Source organism: Sceloporus undulatus, chromosome 1, assembly GCF_019175285.1.
Source record: "Sceloporus undulatus isolate JIND9_A2432 ecotype Alabama chromosome 1, SceUnd_v1.1, whole genome shotgun sequence".
Classification (NCBI taxonomy): domain Eukaryota; kingdom Metazoa; phylum Chordata; class Lepidosauria; order Squamata; family Phrynosomatidae; genus Sceloporus; species Sceloporus undulatus.
In genome coordinates this window covers 360048218-360070272 of record NC_056522.1, presented here as the reverse complement: position 1 = coordinate 360070272, position 22055 = coordinate 360048218, and the positions used below count along the sequence as shown (strand labels likewise).

General features: G+C 41.8%; 1 protein-coding gene across 5 annotated transcripts; it reads left to right on the top strand.

Moving 5' to 3' along the window:
* Window positions 1-353: 353 nt before the first annotated feature.
* SLC25A29 (solute carrier family 25 member 29) lies at window positions 354-20273 on the top strand. Of its 5 annotated transcripts, XM_042473186.1 has the most exons (6): window positions 354-853; window positions 9230-9273; window positions 11525-11641; window positions 11867-11901; window positions 13253-13336; window positions 17602-20273. In XM_042473186.1, exon 6 carries the CDS (start codon window positions 17635-17637, stop codon window positions 18358-18360), a length of 726 nt encoding a protein of 241 aa, XP_042329120.1. In that variant the 5' UTR covers window positions 354-853; window positions 9230-9273; window positions 11525-11641; window positions 11867-11901; window positions 13253-13336; window positions 17602-17634; the 3' UTR covers window positions 18361-20273. The 5 variants fall into 5 exon arrangements, with proteins under 5 accessions (XP_042329120.1, XP_042329109.1, XP_042329100.1 ...); XM_042473175.1 differs by lacking the exon at window positions 11525-11641; XM_042473166.1 differs by lacking the exons at window positions 11525-11641; window positions 11867-11901.
* The last annotated feature ends 1782 nt before the right edge of the window (window positions 20274-22055 follow it).

Genomic DNA, 22055 nt, shown 5'->3' with positions numbered 1-22055 from the left:
CCACTGGCCTTGCCAGTCCCGGAGGCCTCCCGCCGGAGGGCCAATCAGCCTCCTGGCCGGCCCGGGGGAGGGCTGCCTGCCTGCCTTGGAAGGGCGTTGGCTCGGCCCCAGGCTCCCATTGGCCCAGGCAGGGCTTCCCGATAAGGCCCCGCTCGCCCTCCGCCTCAGAAATAGAAACTGGCTGCAGGAGGAGGAGGAGGAAGAGAGGGAAAGGAGAGGAGGAGGAGGAGGGGGAAAAGAGGAGGAAAAGAGAAGAGGAGGAAGAGGGGAAGGGAAAAGAGAAGAGGGTGAGGAGGAGAAGAAAAGGAGGAGAGGGAGAGGAGGAAAAAAGGAGGGTGGGGGGAGGAGAAAGAGGAGAAGGAAGAGGAGGAGGAGAAAAAGAGAAGAGGAGGAGAAGAAAAGGAAGAGGAAGAGAAAAAGAAGGGGAGGAGGAACAGGAGAAGGGGAGGAGGAGAAAAGGGAGGAGGAGGAGGAGGAGAAGCCCGGCGGCTGGGAAGTAGCCGCACCGACTGGGCTCCTTTTGGCGGGCGGCTGCTCTTCCTTTCCCTCTTTGGGGCCCGTTTTTGGTGCCCAGCGGCCCCCCGAGGGTCTCCCTCCTTCCCTCCCTCCCTCCTTCCCCGGCTGTGTCTCTCTCTTTCTCCAGCCGCCCTCCTCGCATCGCCCCTTCCTTGGCTGGGAACTGAAGGCCTCCTTTGCCAAAGGGAAAAGGGGGGAAAGCAAAGTGCCCCCGGATTGAAAGCGAGGGAATAAAGCCCCAGAGCAGAGCCAAGGCCCGGAGCTGGGGACGAAGAGGGCTTGGAGCTGAGGCCTTGGAGGATCATGGCGCTGGATTTCCTGGCTGGCTGCGTAGGAGGTGAGAGGAGCTACTAGGGGTAGGAGGAAGAAGAAGAACAAGGGGCGGCTGGGCTCCTGGAAGGGGCTTTCTCCCCCACTCAGCCTTTCCAGGGGGAAGAGGGAGGAAGGGGGGGTTGGCGCATTGCAGATGGGAGGGAAATTGAACCCTCTCCCCTTCTCCCCTTTTTGGTTGTGGCCCAGGGGGGCTTCTCTTCTTCTTCTTCTGGTCCTGGGGAGCAGGAAACCCAGTGGCCACCCTCCATTGCCTCCTTCTCCCCAGGAGGCAGCCCAAAATGTCCTCCCTTTGGAGCCCTGGCCAAGAAACGGGGGGGGTCCTTTGGGGCTTTTCTGAGGCAGGGCCCTCCTTTTCCAGGACCTGCCCTTCTTCTCCCATTCCAGCCTTTCTAATCCCAAAATGTCCTCCCTTTGGAGCCTGACCAAGAAGCAAGGGTTGCTCTTTCTAGGTATAACTGGGGCTTTTTGTGGCAAGGTCCTCCCATTTCCAGGCACTGTCCTCCTTTTCCAGGACCTGCCCTTCTTCTCCCATTCCAGCCTTTCTAGTTCCAAAATGTCCTCCCTTTGGAGCCTGAAGGAGAAGCAGGGATTTCTCTTTCCAGTCTTTTGTAGCTGTTCTGTGGCAGGGTTGCCCAGAGGTCCTCCTTTTCCAAGACCTGCTGTCCTCCATTTCCTCCTCCTCTCCAAGCAGGAATTCCAGAATGTCCTCCCTGACCAAGAAGCAGCGATTTCTCTTTTTAGGAGTGTTTTAAAGCTTTTCTTTGGCCATGCCTCACCATTTTTTCCTCTCCCTTGAAGGGCCGACATTTTGGGGGCCTTGCCCTCCTTTGTGGTTAGGACATAGGGCCATTCTTCTCTGGTTCTCCTCTTCTCCACTTTCCATTGTTTCTGAGCCCCAGAACAAACTACCATCCCCAGAATTCCACAGCATGGAGCCATGGCAGCGCAAGCGGTGTCAAACCGGATTATTTCTCCAGTGTGGATGCAGCCATTGCCCTACCCCAGGGCAAGTGAGTCTGCACAAAGGCTTCTACCTCACTTTGGGTCCCCTTCCCAGCCCTTCCACAAGAGCCTTTCGTTACCCAGTTGGCCCTCTGTGTCATGGCATACCTTCCAAAAAGCAGACCTTGATTTTGCCTTTTTATATAAGGGACACCATTTTGCTATGCCATTGTATTTATTGGGACTAGAGCATCCACATATTTTGGTATCCATGGGGGACCCAGGAAGCAAACCCCATTGAATTCAAAGGGGCCACTGTACACGATTATAAAGTTTGCTTTATAAGTGTGTCTGCTTGGAAATACAGATGTGAGATTCCATCCAGGATTGTATACAGTGTTGCAGTTCTAGAAATAAGCATGGTCCGGAGTAAAGAGGGTGCCCTGGCGCATGAGCAGAAGGTTTTTCTTTTCATGCTTTTGAGTGCCGGACCACCGCTCTGGAGACCAAGGTTCAGTCCCCAGCTTGGCCATGAAATCCATTGGATGACCTTGGGCAAGTCACACACTCTCAGCCTCAGGGGAGGGCAGTGGCAAACCTCCTCTGGACCAATTTGGCTAAGAAAACCCCGTGGTTGGGGTTGCCATAAATCGGAAACGACTTGAAGGCACACGTCAACAACAGCAACAACAAGCAGGCAAACCAGCCTCTGTGTGGGCCTATTTTGGGGCACCTTAGGCAAGGGTACCGCCTTCCCTTTCCTTCCTACAAAAGGAATTTCTCATTCTCTTCCCCTGCAGTCTGTCTTATTTAAAACCTGCTGTATGACTGTTTTTTTGAAGGCAATTGGGCATGTTGAACCATTTCCTGGAATGTACCTGGGTGAGGTAGAAGTACTTAAGGGGAAGGCCTTAAAAAGAATATACTGTAATTACATTTCTGGCTGGTTTTTAGGTCTAGAAAACCAGTCTCTTGATCCTATGGAGACAACGATTAAATATCCTGTGGGCCTCCCTCCTCTCTCGTGGCCGTGAGGTTGGGCTAAGGGGCTTTTTATTGTTTTTAAGATTTGTTGTATGTGTCTGTTTTTAACCTTGTATGTTATTTGCACACTGGTGCACCCTGTAAGCCGCCCTGATCGCTTGGAAGGGCGGGATACAAATAAAAATTTTATTATTATTATTATTAACACAACTCCTTATGTTTATCCTAGAAAATGGGAGGATTGTGGCTAGGAGTGAGTCTTCCTTAAGATGTATTACCAGTTGAGTCTACCTTATCTGAAATCAGTTTAAAAAAAAAACCTCCAAAACTTTCCATAGGTGGCTGAAGTAGTGACACTCTTGCTTTCTGATGACTGAATATACACAAACTTGGTCTCAACATGGTTTAAAATATAAAACTAACTTCAGGCAATGTGTATAAGGTGTATATGAAACATAAATGAATTTTGTGTTTAGTCTTGGATTCCATCTTCAAGATAGCTCACGTACTTAAATGCAAATATGAGTCTTCCAAAATCCAAATAATGTGGAAATCTAAAATATTTCTGGTCCCAAGCATTTTGGATAAGGGAGATGCAACCTTTTTTAAAAGCAAATAACAAGACACAATACAGGAATGTTTCCCTCTTTACATTTAAAATGTTTTATTAAGAGTTTGTTTCTGATTGCCTTCAGACTGCCTCTTTATTTATATGGTTGGGTTATTAAAGCATGTACAGACCTAAATCCTGTTGTTAGTTAGTGAATCAAGCAAGTGTTGGTTTACTATTCAGCAGTTGATACAATCTAATTGCGGCTAGAAGTTGAGTTTAGGCCACAGTTTCAAAGGGTCAGCCAGATCCATTCTGCATACAATGAAAGCAGAATGATGCAGTTTTTATTCCATGCCCCAACCTCTGCATTGCTAATTTCATCACCACTGGTTTGCTTTACTGAATTCCTAAGATCATGCCTCTCAGATGGGTGTCTGCTTCTTATGAATGTTAAGAAAAACAAAGCAGATTTTCAGGTTTAGTTCATTTACAAGGAAGCTTGTAGTCCACAAAATGTGAGCGCTATTGTTATTGTTGTCCAGTAACCGCTGTGAATGAGAAACCAGGGCTGTGGCTTCCTCAATTGAAATACTCCACCTGTAATGCAGTCTCCATCCCTACTGCCTTCCATTTTACCAAAGATTATTGAGTTTTGCAATGTCATGATATTTTCCAACAGTCTGGGTTTAGTCGGCATGGCTTCTAATGATAGTTTGGGCTTGATTTGCTCTATGTCTCACTCATTCATCTTTTTAGCAGTCTCTGTTTCCCTAGAACTCTTCTCCAGCATTGCATTTCAGATGAGTTGATTCTCTTTCTGTCAGCTGTTTTCACAACTATACATACTGTGACCTGGATGATTCTGACTTGAGTATGTCATGATAAATACCATTATAGCTAATGCTATACTTAGTCTTTAAGAAGCCCTATGATTCCTTTTTGCTGCTGCAGACTTAACACTTTGTAAATTCCTCCAGTTAATTTGCCAATGAGTAATTGGCAGGCTTCAGCCTATCAAGGCTCTCTTTTCTCTGTTTGTTGACTCTTCGCTATCCACTTCCCCTTTGCAAGCAGAGTGCAAGGTTAGGTAGAACAGTCTGTACTTCAGATTTTCATCTGCAGCGCTTAAGCCACTTATGTGTAGGAGTTCCTACCTTGCCAAGTAGTTTTTAATAAGATTTACACAACAGCATACAATGGTGTTCTTAAAAGAAGAGCTTCAGCAGCAACCCTTCTCTAGTCTTGAAGATAATATTTCAGAATCAGAACTGAATTTTGTGGCTATCCTGAACGTATTCGTTCCTCACCTCCAAGTCATGAAATGTTCTTTCACAAATCTTAAGTTCTTGCATCATTTCCTGAGACAATGAAATGTGGATATCCTGATGGCTTACCACAATCTGCCAGAAGGTTTTGTGTTTCTTTTTCCCATGCTTTGGAGCTGCTCATGTGATGCAGGGGTGCGGTACCAGTTGTCTCCCAGGCAGGGTGTACCATCTGACTTGGTTTGCTCAAAGTAGATAGCTCAAGTCTGCAGTGTGAGGGAATGGGAATTACTTTGGGAACAGGTCATCTAACCTCAGTGCAGGTGGAAGCATCCTACAACCTGCATGGCATATAGGCGTTCTCTGCTTATGTCTACTAAACCAGACTTTCATGCTGTCCTTAGTATCTTTTTAGACCTTTTAAGAATTTTGTGTGGAATTTTTTTTCTTCTGGATCATGATGTGTTTGTGCGTGCAACAGAGATAGGAAAGTTCAGGATAAATAGCTGGAAACTTGGAAAAAAAGAACAGTAAGTTCATCCTTTTACCCATTTTTCGAATAGACAAATCAGACATTGGAGAAATGTTGAAAGAAAGAAAAAACAATATGTTTTTTTTAATGTTTGGAATGAGTGAAATGCCTTTTAAGGCAAGATTAACTTGCTCAAGAGAGCATAGTAGTTTAAGTGTAGGACTTGGACTCTGGAAATCTGGGTTTGATTTCCCAGCTCAGTCATGAAACCCACTGGGTGACCTTGCGTTAGTCACACCCTCTCAGCCCCAGAAAACCCCATGATAGGTTCACCTTAGAGTCACCATAAGTCAGAAATCACTTGAAGGCACACGGCAGCAACAACTTGCCCAAATCTATAGAAAAGAGATTTTTATGTAGGGGAATATAGAGTACTCATCAGAATAAAGTATTCTGATTCAGAATTACATTTTTCAGAAGCTGATCAGAGCGTTCTCAACTTTTTCACTCTGGAAGATTCCTTTAAATTATTTTCAGACCTCAGGGAACACCTGAATAAAGTTATTATATCTACAGTTCTCAAAAATACTCTCATGGAATCCAAGGAACTCTGGTTGAGAGATTTTTGATGCTTCCATTTGAAAGGATGAATTTACTGTTTAATTGTGATTAATTTCTCCACAATTTATTGCCTTGTAAATTTTTAAATGATGGGTTGTATGGTACTAAAGCATTAAAATATGTTTTGGTATCACAAGAATGTCAGTATTGCGTATACTTCAAGTGTACCCAGAATTTTTGCTTTCTAGTCACTATCAGGGAGGGGGGCAGTTTTTGTCATGACTGCAACGTTTCTGGAAAGATTACATCTCTTTCTGGAACAATACTGCTCACGCTGAAGCTCCCAGCAGGCAATGCCTTGTAATTGAGGCCATTCTTGATAAAGCACCTGGGCTTCTCTTATGTGCTTTGTTTTTATAACGGAGGTCCATATCTCTGTGGAAAAATCACAGAACAGGCACATGGACAAGATAAATAGTTTGCATGTTGGCTACATGATTAATGCAGGCCCATTGAAAGGGTAAATGACATACTTTATATTCCAGAATACATTTTATCTGCAGAATAAACAGAAAGTGGCTCAAGCAGGGCTGAGATTTCAAGACATGATTATGGAGCTGCAGTCACATAGTGGTGGACAGCTCTCCCTCCATGTAACTGTCTTTGGGTCAGATGGCATCAGGGAACATAGAAGAGGATCCAAGTTTCTTCCTCTTTTTTGTGGTTGCAGACACTGGTTGACAGCATGGTCCTTGCAGGGAAAGGTGGAAGACAAGTGAAGTCAGGAGCTGTATCTGCACTGCAGAATTAATGCAGTTTGACACCACTTTAACTTCCATGGCTCAGTGCTATGGAATTATGCGATTTAGCCTTCTCTGACAAGGGATTGAACTTGATGACCCTTGAGATCCCTTACAGCTCTATGATTCTATGAGAGCTCTGATGCCACAACAAACTGCAAATCCCAGGATTCCATAGGATGGAGCTATGGCAATTGAAGTAGTGTCAAACTGCATTAATTCTGCAGTGTGGAAGGAATTTTGTTATCTCAGGTCACTCAATGGAGATTGTGGGCATTCCCTTCAGGATAGCTCAAAGATGCTTGAGGAGAGAATGGGTTTACCTGTTCTGTAGGCCAAGTGGGTAACCTTTGTCAGTTTTGGTATCAATATTTCAAGATTTGCTAGGAGTCCAACATGTACCAGAAGGGAACATAGCTCAATGCCACTGCATATGTTGGCCAAGGCTGATGGGAGTTGTAGTCCAACAAAACTGGGAAAGTTGAATGGATTCCTATTGATGTTCTGACTAAGATCACTGAGGAAACAGTGTACAGTACCTATGACATTTCTGCCTTGTCCGTAATCTAACAATAGATGGTGCATAGGGTGTGAGCTTTGGTTAACAATACATTTAGGATAGGGCAAGGTGGGATGTTGTCCTAAAGCCTTTTCCCATCATTTAGATCTAGATTCTGTTTGGTATCACACCCTCTTTTAAAGACAAGGTGGAAAGACTTTCTGTGATACAAAGCAGCATAGTTTAGTGGTTAAGAGCGTTGAATTATACGTGGGCAGGCCTGCATTCATATCTTTACTGAGGTATGGTACTAAGAAAGTCAAAGGATTCTTCTGAAGTTTTTTTTTTAAACACTACTGTAGACCAGTTGGTTCTCAAACTTTAGTCTTCCAGATGTTTTGGACATCAGCTCCCAGAATTGCTAACTGTTGGCCAAGTTGGCTGAGGCTTCTGGGAACTAAGCAAAGTTTGGGAACCACTGGTGTAGAGTAGGGATGCCATAACCCGGCTGCAGGCGGGGCAGTCACGCTTTTGGTGGTGCTGGCAAGGTTCCGGTCTGGTTTCGTGCCAAAAGCAGGACTGCCCTGCCTGCGGCCATCTCTGCCCCCGCACACGCCTTCTTTATGGCCGCGGCTGCATGGCCGGCCACCCACCCACTTCCGCATCTGCCTCTGCCTCCTCCGCCCCCTGCGCGCTCCCTCTGGCCACCAGCCACCCATCTCCGCCTCCTTCTCCAACCTCCTCCTCCCACCGCACATCCCCCTGGGCTGCAGGGCTGTGCGCGGCTGGCCACCCACCTCCTCCTCTGCCTCCTCCACGATCGCGCCGAGCAGTTGCCTAGGCACAGCCGGCGGAAGCGCGTGATTGGCCCGCTTGCATGCCTGGGCCCTGGCCGCACGCCGGCCTAAAAAGGGAGCTGGTCCCCTTAAGGAGGCAGAGCCTCAGAAGGGGAGGAGGAAAAGGAGGAGCCATGTGCAGGGCTAATGAGGAGGACTTCCTCCTCCTGAGTCTGGGGCTGGACAGCCTGACCCTTTTCCAGGCCTGAGCCTGTGAGCACTGGCAGGGGGCGGGGCTGTTCCAGCCCCAGTCTGCCCCCATTGGCCAACCAGACTCAGGAGGAGGAGCTGGCTGCAGCCAGAAAGGGCCATTTCCTTTGCCCTTTTTTGACGCGGAGGAGGATGATGAAGAGGAGGAGGAGAAGGAGGAGGAGAGTGGCTAGTTCCAGTATGAATGTTTTTTATTTTTTAAAGTCTATTTTTTAAAATCTATTTTTTAAAATGCATTTTAAAGTCTATTTTTTAAAGTGCATTTTTAAAGTGTTTTTAAAGAGCATATTTTAAAGTGCATTTTTCCCAAGTGCCTTTTCTGTGTGTTTTTGGTGCTTTTAATGCTAACAAGTCTCCCTTGTTTTGTCAGTGATAGTGTGGTGATGATGATGATGATGATGGTGCAATAAGCCTCTGAAATATGCAAGAGGCCACGTTAAGTAAAGCCATGTTCAATGCCCAAATGTGCTGTTGTGTGTGTTTTGGAATGGAGGGGGGGTGATTTGGCCAGAAAGGGGAGTACATTTCTGTCATCTGTCTAGGAATAATGCCAAAATGTCCTCCATTTTGATGATGCCTAAGAAACATGCATTTATATTAACATTTTTTTTTAAAAATCATCAAATTTTTTCACATGCCCTCCATTTTTAAAAAAAGTGTCCTACATTTGGAAATTTTGTCCTACATTTGTCCCGGTTTGGGGGTCCTGACTTATGGCAACCCTAGTGTAGAGGATCTCCTTAGATGAGACCCTTAGAGAAAAGGAAGGAGAAAACACATGATATAAGTATGACAAATAAGCTTATCAGTAAAAGATTGCTTCTCTGTTGTAGCGGAGAGGCCCCCGCAAAATGGCACTAGGAAATGATTCAGTTCTGTAGACTAGCTTTCCTGAATCCAGTGCTTTCCAGGTATGTTGGGTACTACTCCCACCATCCTTATCCAGCATAGGAGCTATAGTCCACCACCTCTGGAAGATTTTTCTTAGCTGACATTCTTCCTTTAGCCAATGTTGTCTAGATCAACTTCTGTCTCTGCTTGCTCTCTTGCTATTCCAATTTCAATACTAGATCATTATTAGTCAAAGTCATTGCCTTAGTTCTTAATACCTTAATACCATCTCTCTTATGAGTAGAAATGATGTCATTTCTGCATTTCATACTGTGTATAGAAAACACCTGCTTGTCTGAGTTAGATTATCAGTTGTCATAGCAATGCAATACCAGATAAACTTAAAGTGTCTTCTGCTTCATTTCAGGTGCTGCTGGTGTGTTGGTAGGACATCCATTTGACACAGTTAAGGTGGGTTGACTTTCCACAGGCTTATCAATGATAAACACTGAAGGCTGAAGATACCTCTGGCCTTTATTAATGGAAGCGGTGGCGGTGGGGACCTTTCATGTTTCAGACCTTTTAAATAAAAATCCTTGTAGGCTAAATACTGATTTGGAGACCTCAAATTAAACTGAAAAAAAATCCTCACACTTAAGTCAAACTATCAACAGAAAATAATCATAGTCCCATATGACATAGGGGTGAAATAGGCTGCCCCTTCCAAAGGTGGATTGGGGCCACAGCATGTGGTTGCTGTGGCCCCCCTCTGCCGTTTGCCGGCCAAAAAAGAACCACTCCTTTTTGGGCTGGCAAAAAACTGACTTTTCTGCCGCACTGTGGTTGGGAGCCAGCTTTAAGATGCTGCGGCTGAATGTGGCATATAAACGCTGCACCGCCGGGAGGCCTGGAATCTGGCCCCCATGTAAATGACTGGACGGCTTCTGGACGGCTTGGGGGCATGTGTCGTCTGTACACCATGCATGTCAAGCTGGCTGGAAGCTGGCTTTTTATGCCAATCTGTTCCAGCCCATAGTCCCCCTGACTGGTTCATTTTAAAATGTACCAAGGAGTGAGTTCCCAGCTACATATTTTATCAGTGAATCTCTAACAAAAATTCCTACTGTGTTTTTCTATAACATGCAGTTCTTGAGCAGCAAAGTATTGAACTCCCCAAAATCTGCTTCATTTCCATCTGGTGAATACTCTATGTTTGTTTTTTTACCTTACCAATTTGCATTGGCAGTACAAAATTACGTTGACTGTTTACTGCATGAAGAAACAGTCTTGCTGTTTAATGTGTTTCTTGACATCCAAAGAAAGATGCGAGTTTTCAAATCTATTTGAGATGCTGAAATATATTGACTAAAGGTAAACAGTAAAACATCAGTGTAGAGTTTCTGTTTTTTTATTTTGTTTGGTTTTGTTTTGGAGACCTGACTAGATGAACTAGTCTTTTCCTGTTCAAATGCTAAATAATACCTTAAAATAGCATGGATTGAACTGTGGGCTCATATACAGATAGATGGAATACATGGATCTAAGTTGTCATAGCTTGCGGTCGTGTGCAGGCCTACTTGGCAAGCTTGCTTACTTCTGAGGACCAGTGCCTCAGAGCTGCAAACAAAAGTAAATAGGCTTAAATCCATTTATTTCATCTGGTTTTGTGAGTTTGAGTAAGGTGTTGAGAACTGTAATAGTGGGCCAGTAATATGTAGTGGTCATAAATAAGCCAACTGTTTAAGAGATGCAAGTATCATGGTGGAAGACTTTTGGCTTGTAGCTTCAGTTTTCCAATCATCTCATGTATTCTTTGGTGTCAAAACTTTTAGTTAAATTCCATTGAATTTCTTTCTATTTATTAAAATAAGATTTTTTAAAACAAAACAAAACTCCTATTTCTACACTCCTTCATTTACCTTTTGGCATGGTTGCAGAATGAGACAAAATTTCCCAACCTTGTGTTAGTTGCAACCTTTTTCAATTAAGTTTAACCAGTAGGGAGAAAGTATAGTCTGGCGCCCTGGACTTGACTTGCTTTTATTTTAGCACATATAATACTTTAGCACCCCTTTTCTTTGATCATGGAACTCAAGGTAGTGTACCAGACTTAAACTTTCTTAGCTCTTGTAAGATGGCTTCTTTCTACCCTGCAACCAAGAAATGTGTTTACTAGGAAGTGAGTTTTCTTGATAAAGTACATGAAAAGCAAATGTATTGAGGGTTGGGGTGGTAACTGAAATCCTTAACAGAAACATAAATCTAATTCAGTTGTCTTAAACATTTGGCTTGTTCCTGTGTTTAAGGCACCACAAAATTACCAATCATACCAAGAAGGAAACCCCTGTTTTAAGTTCGTCTTGTAGCCTGATCCTATACATAATTTATTTGGAAGTCAGTCCCAATGGGCAACTTGCTCTCAAGAAAGTGTGCATAGGAGGGCAGGATTGTGCCAGTTTATTTACTCTACTGAAAAATAACCAGGTATTGGAAAAAGTCTGCTTCTGTCCATCTGCAGCTCAGTTGCTGCATTCAAAGTTATAATTATTTTCTGTAAGTGTGGTAAATTTTATCTGGATGGCTGAATGGCTAAATACTCTTAACTGAGTCTTATCTTTTTCTTAAAAAAATCTTCTGAAGGATATTTTTTATTTTTAAAACAAAGCCAAGCTTTGGGGAATTAAAATAAAGCTTACTTTCCTCTCTGAAATGTTTTCATTAGCTGCCCAGCCAGAGCCTGAAGAAGTGAGACCAAAACTCCCAGATTTGCCCAGCCAGCCTGGCCACTAGCCGAAGGATTCTGGGGGTTTTAGTCAAAAAAGACATTCTTCCAAGCTCTGTGAGTAGCTTAGACAACAGCCTCCAGGGCTTGTGGGACTGGTGGGGAGGTAAAACGTGAAAGATGCTGAACCGAATCTGAACAAGATCTCAAGTGGACACTCCTTTTCCCCCCTCCATCCCAGTTTATTGATGTAATGTGTACAATTGCTTTGTTGCTTAACTGCCTTTACTTTTTGAGCTAGGGGCTGTCTTCATTAACAGCAAAAGTGTTACTTTGTTGTAGATGACAGATAAGCCTCATCACGGGAGAGTTACCTAGTAAGTATAGACCAGGTGAACATTCTGTTTCTCTCGGTCTTCATTTATTCCAACATGTATGACTAGTGCAAGTTTTATAAAACAAAGAGAACAACAACTAGGAAATCATTTATAGTGCATTCCCTTCCCCCTTTTTTAGTTTTTAGAATGTTTCTAATGTTTTGAAATGGAGGGAGTGGGGTCTGCAAGGTTGGTTGAATATGAGCTTTTAAAAATAATAACTTCTAACTTTTGCAATTCATTCTCTAGTGTGCATATTTCTTTATCCCCTTTGTGCTTAAAGTTTATAATGTATAAATATGTTTGAAAAACAAACCCATTTGTATTGTGAATTCTGTTTCAGGCACTCCTTAAATTTGGAGCTTATTACTTCAGTGTTCATTTTCTCTGCACACCAACTGCCACACCTGTATTAATACAGTTTTAGGTATTACCACGTGTTGGTTTGTGGATTCACAGTCAGTTGTATTTGAATGCAAGTTTGTAGTATTCTGACTTACCAGGCAATAGAGCTTGGCATTATAGATGAGGAGGACAAAAGGGAACTGGCATAACTTGATGGGAATTTTGTGAAGAAATTGTATCAGGGCAAGTGTGCAACGATGTGTTACCATACAGATGTTCTTACATTTTCTAGCCTTAATAAATTCTTCTTTGTGAGATGCAAGACATATTGGTTAAAAATAGTGTACATTTTTCTTTTTAAATAATGTGTAGATTCCAAATAAATCATTAAGTACCAAGATTTATTGCTCTGGCAAATTTCACAAAGATTTACATGGACTGAAATTTATTTAGAATATTTTAGTTCTGATACTAATTGAGTTTGTAAAAGTCAAGGTATCACATACCTGTTTTCATTACTTGTGGCCTAAAATAAAAAGTGTATGCCTGTTTGCCTGGAGAAAACCCTCAAGTTACCACAGGCAACCAGGTAAGTGGCTGTTTATAAACCATTCTAAACTTGACCATTTCTAGTTTCATACTAGATCCCTGCTGGCCATGTATCTTAGTTTAGAAGAATTTAGTGTGCTAATTAAATTGCAAAGAGCCAGAGCTGTTGCAATGGCTGCTGAACTAAGGGATACTTAGGCCCAAAAAAAGTAATTTGTTTCATTTAAGACCATAAATGGGAGTGCTTCTGAGTGACCATTCCCAAACTCTTGACACAGAAGTGAGAGCTTTCCCAAATTCATCGTGTTTTCTTTAATTGCTTTCTGAGACACTGTAGTGTAATGACTATGTGCACATAGCTACTTCATGTGTACTCAGACCAAGGTACTCTCATGCTGAGTGCTGACTTTTTATTTTATTTTTTGCCATCTCAATAAATCCTTGCTACATTTTGCAGGTACGCCTTCAAGTTCAAAATGTGGAGAGGCCACTTTATCGTGGGACCTTGCACTGTTTCCAGTCAATCATAAAACAAGAATCGGTGAGTAACTGCAGAATGGATGTGGACAGTTTCACTTTGCTGAACAAAGAAAGAACTATTCAAATATAAAGAGCCAAGGGGACCTTATTGTAAGACACTGGCCAGCATCCTGATAGTAACATACACTGGTGTAGGTTGGCTATGCATGCAGAATGAATTGTGTGGACAGTGCACAATATTCATATCCCATTTGGCATGTGAAACCTCTGAAGATATGCTTCCAAGCTCACTTAGCAAATATGCATTGTGTGGATGATTGCAGTACATGACAGCCATGTGCATTGGCCACCAGTGCTCATTTGTTCAAGATCCATGCATAGTGTAGTGGTTTGGACTAGGAACTCAGGGAGACCAGGGTTCAGATCCCCGCTTAGCCATGGAAATCCAATGTGTAATTTTGGAGAAGTCACACACTCTAAGCCTCAGATTACAGCAATGGTGCATCCATTCTGAATGGCTCTTGCCAGGAAACCTATGTGGTAGGTTTGCATGAGGGTTGTCATAAGTTAGAAATGATTTGAAGACACAGAACAGGAAACCCATTTGTTCAAGAGCCCACCATGGTGTGGTGGTTTGAGTGTTGCATTAGGACTTCAGGAGACTGGGGTTCAAATCCCTGCTCAGCCATGGAAATCCAATGGGTGATCTTGAACAAGTCACACGCTCTCAGTCTCTGAACAGATTTTCCAAGGAAAACCCTGTGACAGGTTTGCATTAGGGTCACCATCAGCCTCAACATGAAGGCATGCAGCAGCAGCAGCAGCAGCCCATTTGTTCCCCCATTTTGCTGTTCAGTACAGGGGTATTATAGTGGAAGCATAATATAACTGCTGCTGATATCCACACTGCTGAAGCAGTGTGGAATCTTGGCCAATAACTTTGTAGGAGCTGCTGCAGTCAGCTATGTCTTTTTAGCAACATAAGAATCCCCCAGGGCCACATAGGGAAATTTGTGTTATGGCTCCTCAAAAGCCAGTGTTACTCCCTCCTCAGAAAGGGGGTGGTGTTACAGCTGCTGGTTGCCTTTTAACATATGCTCTGGAGGATCTCTTATTGCCTCAGCAGGATAGAAGGGAATAATTCCTACACCTCTGGATCACAAATGACTTTCCCTTGTATGCCCAGATGGATCTAACTTCATCTTGTATTACAGAAGAGGCTTTTCCTGGAAATTCTGGACCAGGTTTTATCTCTTCTAAGTTAAGCATAGTATTTGTAGGAATTTCCTTGTAGACAAGATTCTCTTCTAGACAAGACTTCTTGGTGTTTTTTTAAGCACCTTCTTCTGTGTTACTTACCCAAATTTATTCAAGACCGTTTCCATCAACTGAAATTTCACAACAGCATTGTTAAGAAGCCAAGATGTTCATTTGGTTTAGAATACAATTCCCAGGGTTATGACCGGAGATGCTCAATCAGATATTAAATACCAGTTCATTTCCAGACTCCTCTCAAGAGATTTAAAATGTTGAGGAAATAAAACAATTTGCTTCCGGGCCTTTTTTTTAATTAAATGAAGCCATGAACTTTTATTTCCATAATATCCAACTAGCTGAGTTAACAAGTCTCACAACATTTGAGCATCATTAGCATGTGGCATGTATTCTTTCAAAGAGAATATACCTATCCTTTGAAAGCCTAGAATTGCAGAGTGTAGGGGATGAGATAAGCCACATAATTGTTGGAAGTCTTTTTGTGGTAAATCTTTTGCAATATTTACAGAATATGTTTTTTTTCTATCTGGTCAATTTACAGTAACATAATAGTAATTTTGTCAGTATTTAATGTCTTCTTCCAATACATTTTGCTAAGGATTAAGTTTGAATGGCTTAAAGAAGCATTATTTGTCCTTCCACATTTTATTATATTTTAGAAAAAGCTTTCAAACATAATCTATATCCCCTTGATTTGTAGACACACACACACACACACACACACACACACACACACACACCATTGACTGTAACAAGCTGAAATACAGTATAATACAAAGGGAAATAATTAAAAATGTAATTTTTATATTGTTTGTATCTTGCCCTTTCCACATAATTGGGATTCAAGGCATCCTAAAAAAATAAAATAAATACCGTATCAATAAAAACATACAGAACATTAGTATAATGTAGTCCAGCATCCTGTTCAGTAACTACAGTGTTTTAAGCCTAATGTATATCATCAAAATTCATACTTACGGGAATTGCACAATTGCAGGGATCAAAGTGACCCCCAAATCCTACCCTTGAAACCTTCCCAACACAGCCATTATTAAGCACTGAAGAGCAGGGTGGTGAATCCAGCCCTCTTCTGGTTTGAGGAGTCCTTTGCAGTTATCTGTTTCATCATACTCTGCAACTGGGAGAGGACTATAATCATAGAGTTGGAAGAGAGACCACAAGTGTCATCCAGTCCAAAACCTTGCCATGCAAGAATACACAATCAAAGCAGTTCTGACAGAAGGCCATACAGCCACTCTTTAAAAAACCTTCAAAGGCAGAATATTTCACTGTCCAACAACTCTTAACTGTCAGGAAATTCTTCCTAATGTTTAGATGAAATCTCTTTTCCTGTAGTTTGAATCCATTGTTCTGTGTCCTAGTCTCTGGAGCAGCATAAAACAAGCCTACTCCATCCTCAATATGATGATCACTTCAAATATTTAAACATGGGTATCATGTCAACTCTTAACCTTCTCTTCTCCTGGCTAAACATACCCAGCTCCCTAAGCTGCTCCACAGGGCCTAGTTTCCAGATCTTTCACCATTTTGGTTGCCCTCCTCTTGACTAGACATGTCATTACTCACTGCCTGTTCTCCCATGTTTTCCAATTGGCTGGGGGTGGGGATGCTGTGACATTGGAAAGCTAGGATTTTGGAGGGCAACATTGACATCTCCCAATGCAGGATCTTGGCCATAATTCATCTATCGATAAAATTATTTAAAAATTAAACTGAAACAGTTCTTGAAAACTGGTCAGAATAAAGAAGTCTTTTCCTGCCAACAGGAAAAGCTAGAGGACAGTCTAGCCTTCCTAAGTAGACCGCACCTCATGTCACCTGAGGACATTTTCTGTGAGTGGATTGAAAGAAATACCTTTTCTGAACTTCTCAAAGCTAAGTAGACTCATGGGAGAATACAGTCTTTCAGATAGCCTGGAGAGTCATGTTTTTTCTCACCAAAATGATGAATCAGTCTAGCCATTCCAAATGAGGCTCATCTAGAACAGATTCACTAGTTTATCCTGAAAAGGCTATATTTGGTATACAACTCATACAATTTACACTGAGGAAACAAAAGAGGTCCAAACACCAAATCATAATTAACTAAAATGTCACATTAACCTATATCCATCCCACTCCAAATAAAGTTCTTTAGTTTGTTATGTTCATGTCAATCTACAAAAGTTGAGATCATAACTGCTGTAAATAAAACTTCAATCCGTTCATGCTAGTATAATTCCTAAAGGAAGAGAGGGAGCTCAGTAACTTCTGATGGAGTAGCTGTAGCAAAGGAAAATAGCAGCAGTGCTAAAACTTCCTTGTTTACTGCTTCTTCACCTGGTCTTAGGCCATTTCATTCTAGGAGATACCAAAAATGTCCAATCTCAGTTGGTGGAGATGACGATAGTAGCAGCTTGGCCTCACTTGTGTGTATTCTGGCAGTTCATGGGGACATTAACTAGTAACTGCTAAGTCTGGTAAATAATTATGTTGATTTATATAGTCCAGTAAATTCCCAGGAGTTGCTTACATAAAGACAGACTTTCTTCATATGCTCAGCATGGAAGAGACAGAAAAGAGTGTTATTCTGAATTTCTGTGGTTCTACAGTTCTCTCTAGTTCATTGGAAAGGTGTTAGTATAGACTATTTCAAGAGTTAACCAGCTGATGCATTCCAGATGTTTTGGATTTGAGATTCCAGAATCCCTGACCATTGGCCATGCTGCCCAGAGCTGATAGGAGTCCAGTCTCAAAAAAATCCTGACCAGTGATAGGATTTTAAGCCCAAAATATCTAGAAGCCATCTGTACTATTTCATCCTGTACTCAATATGGTGTTCTCCAGGGGTTTTGGATAATAACGTCTGTAATCTCTGCCTATTTCTTTCACTGTTCATGGGTGGTGGGAGTTGTAATCAGCAGCATCTGGGGGGCATAGTTTGGGAAGGCTGATTTGTTTTATTTCAAAACATTCAAAGGAACTTAACATTTGATTCTAGGTCTTTAACATTGTTCTTCAAATAGCCACTTTCATTTTTTTCTCTCCTAGGCCCTTGGACTTTATAAAGGTATTGGGTCACCTATGATGGGACTTACCTTCATTAACGCCCTTGTGTTTGGGGTGCAAGGGAACACACTCCGTGCTCTTGGAAAGGACACACCGCTAAACCAGTTCCTTGCAGGTTCAGCAGCGGGTGCCATCCAGTGCGTCATCTGCTGTCCCATGGAACTGGCTAAGACGCGGATGCAGCTGCAAGGAACGGGGGAATATAAGCTGAAATCCAAGAACTATAAAAATTCTCTGGACTGCTTAGTTAAGATCTACCACAAGGAAGGTCTGAAAGGCATCAATAGGGGCATGGTGTCCACGTTCATGCGAGAGACCCCCAGCTTTGGTTTCTACTTTTTGACTTACGACTACCTAACTAGGTACCTGGGGTGTGAGGCAGAGGACAGTTACATTATCCCAAAGCTGCTGTTGGCCGGAGGCATGTCTGGAATCGTCTCCTGGCTATCAACATACCCAGTGGATGTGATCAAGTCCCGCCTTCAGGCTGATGGAGTTGGTGGAGTCATGCGGTACCAGGGTATTCTGGACTGTGTTAGAAAAAGCTACCATGAAGAAGGCTTGAGGGTATTCAGCAGGGGTCTTACATCCACGCTTCTACGGGCTTTCCCTGTGAATGCTGCAACTTTTGCCACTGTGACAGTGTTCCTGATGTATATGCGATCAGAAGATAACCAGATCAGAGGTGATCTAAGTGGGTGTGAGGCTGGTCCTGCAATCCAGCAGCCTTCAAGCTTTTAGATTTGTAGTCAAGGATCTAATGCACCTGTTACAAATTTGAGATGCAATCAGTCATCTTCTTTTTAAAAAAAAAAATATCCCCAGATGTAGACACTACATTTCTGTCTGTATAAAGCATTCTTTTAATGTTAACTGAGGGTTTTACCTTCTTCATAAAAACAACTTTAATTGCTTTTGACATCTAGGGAATAAAAATACTTGCCTTTAAAAACAACAACATGATTTTATAAAGAGACACATCCACACAGATTCCAAATACACACCACCACCACTTCCTAGTGTATTGTGGACTACCTGGTACCACCCTTACCTGCTGATATATACTGAAGGTCAATAGACCTTACATAGAATCTTTCGTTGGGGAGCAAGTTGGAAGTCGTGATATCGTGGAGTGCACATATATGTTCAATTTAAGTAGGCCTGCTTGTTCCTGGCATGAAAAATACCCCAGCTTCAGTCTTGGCATCTCCAAGTGGCATTGTTAAAGATCTGAATAGAGCTATATTTTTGGGGAGGTGAGGGGAGCATATCTATCAAAAGGTGTTGTTCCACTGAATTCCTCTTTTTAAAAAATCCCTCTTATGGCAAGGGTGCCTGTGGCCCTTTAGGTAAATTACAGCGCCCATTATCTTTGGCAGTTGGCAATCCTGGTGGAGATAATAGCATTTGTAGTCTAACAACAACATGTCTGCTTGAAACAAATCCTCTTAACAAGCATTTACCATGTTATTGAGGTGATACATTAGCCATTAGCAAGCCCTTACTCATTTTACCATGAACATACTTGAGTACAATCTAGCAACTTGCTTTTTCTCTTGATCAGTTTTCTGCTGTACATATTTTCCTGCTATTTTAAATATTTTGTTTTGCTGTGCTTGGCAGGGTAATACCTACATTTGTATATTCACTGAAATGTATTTGGACAAGCCAAGTTTGCTGCTGTTTTGCATTTGTCTTCATGATTTTCTACTGTATTGTGTGGTTGGATTTTAACATGGTTTAAGAATTTAGGGGAGGACTTCCATGTATTGATGGAACTTTTACAGCTATGAGTTGTGTTCATTGGCAAGTGAAAGATTAAAACAATGCTTCCAACTCAGGAACGTGTTAAAGCTTAGAATGTAGTAGAGAGGTAAAGAATGTGTGCTTTTTAGATGTGGTTGGACTCCTGTTCTCATTGTCCCCAGCAAAATGGTAACCGGTCAGGGATGGTGATAGTTATGGCATAGCCACATTTGAAGTGCTGCCCATACCTCACCACTAACGTGGAATAGGTTGTCGAGACAGGATCAGCCTAATGGTAAGTGATATCAATGTATAGGAAGAGGATAAATGATACTGGTCTTTTTATTATTTTTTTAAACTTACCATATATACTTGACTATAAGTTGACCATATATATAAGTCGAGGGCAGGTTCTGGGGCCAAAATTATGGATTTTGATATGACCTGTGGATAAGATAATGGTAAAACTTAGGTATATGTAACCAACGAGCTAAAGGATGAAGCAAAGAAAAACAATGCCAAAGAACTTTAAAAATTCCAGCAGGCATAACTGTTTGTGCTCACACTAATGGATGGATGAGAGGGGTTAGGTGTCAGTGCTTTCAGAACAGATTACACTTTTTCCTTTCATCAGGGGATGATTCCTTTTTTAAGTGTTAAAGTGTAGTACTTACATTGGCCCATGGATAGGTCAACTCAGGTTTTTGGGTCAATTTTTTACTAAAAATTTTAGTCTTATAGATGAGTATATACAGTAATTTTAACACAAACAAATTTACATTCAAAGTAATATACTGTACATTGAGAAAATAAAGGAAAAAAACCAACCAATATACAATACGACTTTGACACCCCCCCCAAAAAAAAATCCTGGTTGTAATGAAAATAAAAATACAAAAGAAAAAAAATAATTTTACTGATATCAACAAAGTAATCCTACTGCAATTACTTAAAACTATAGCCATGGCTTATAGTTAGATTTCTTATTGCTCAGAAAATTCAAAAACTGTTTCCAGTATTTCTAAAAGTCTCCAGTTGGCTTATCCTTCAGAATCCACATTGAATCGGGCCAACTCAGCAACTTTAACAATCCATTCTCCCAGTGCTTCAGTCCATTTCCAGTTTGAGCAAACAATAGTCTTGAAAGCCTTCAACTTCACAATAGTCTTGCTGCTGTTGTCCTATATCAAAGAATTAATCTATATTTACTTTCCAGTTCTTTCTTCATAAAGCCTAGCAAAAATATTTCTGGTGACATTACCAAATCTACCTGTATTTTTTTTATTAATATATGAACCTTAGACCAGTAACATTTTTCCCTCCTTACATGTCCAGGGGTGCCATTCTTTTCAGATGGGCTGGAGTACACACAATTTAGTGAATGTAGTGTGGTTCTGTATCTCTATGAGTTGTTTAAAAAGGGTTGTTTTGAAAGGAAAGTGGTTAAGAGAATATCTGGATCTGAATCCATTCCATAGCTTTGTTTTTAAAGCCAAGCATATTATGCTGAACTGATACCATTTACATCAAAAACTCATTTAAATACAAAAATCTTAACCAGAGTGTCAGTTGGAATTCAATAACAATAAGTTTAAGATTTAATGTCACCTGGGTCTCTTGCCTGGATATATGTATAGCTGGAGTTGGGAATAGCAGTGCATAGAATTGTACTATAAAGGCATCGTAATTGATCAGGTAGTTGCATTAACAGTCACTTCTGTCGGTGATCTTATCAGGTGGCATCATGCTGGAAAATGTTTTTTTACTACTTTCCCACTTGCTGCCAAGTTGAAATGTTAATGTCTCTTGTGAAACAATAATATGGGAAGCATTATATAGTGATGTGTCATGTTCATGACATTCAGTGAGCTAGTCAAGAAATTTTGCTGAAATAGATTGGAAAATGGTGCCCATCCTGTTCTTCCACCCGAGTCTGTCAAGGGGCATAGCAAACCAAAGTTGGATCTGGATCCCATGTAGTTATTCACTGTGCCCTTTCCTACCCCATTTATTCAATGAGGTCTTTTATGTGGTCTGCTGCTGCAGTCTGGAAACATAGCCATCATGAATGGGAAATTGCACTCTTTTAGAATGCCTTCCCTTAAGCAATAGCCATTGTTCAGGACAATAGTCATAGACAAGGGCTATATTGTCATAGAATAATAAGTTACTTTATCCACTATGGAAACTGCTCTGGAGGACTTAAATGTCAAAGCATTCTTGCATCAGCCCAGGCTATCTGAAGACTCAGTAATGTAAATGTTAAGAGGGAGACTGTACTAGCCCCAACCTCTCAGTTGTCCGTAACACTGCAGTATATGCTGGAGTAGCAGAATGCAACCCCCACATATGGTGGACTGCAGTTCCCATCAGTTTCAGCCAATGTTTCAAATGGGGATGTATATTGGGAATTTCAGTCTTTGGCAAGTAATAGGAACCAGTGATGGTCCAGGCCAGGACTGCTGTGACTTTTGAGGGGGAAGAAATCAGAGCCATAGTTGCCAGCTGCTGGAGACTCATCAAAAATGTGTCTAGACATAGTTCATCACACTTTTTGAGTATTGAGTAATGTAGAAGAGACTTTCTGCTACAGATTGTCACCCTCCATGTGAGAAGGGGGGATTTGTATCAAATCCCAATTATAAAGCACCATGAAAAGCCATTGTGAGGTTGTGTGCTGTTTAGATTTA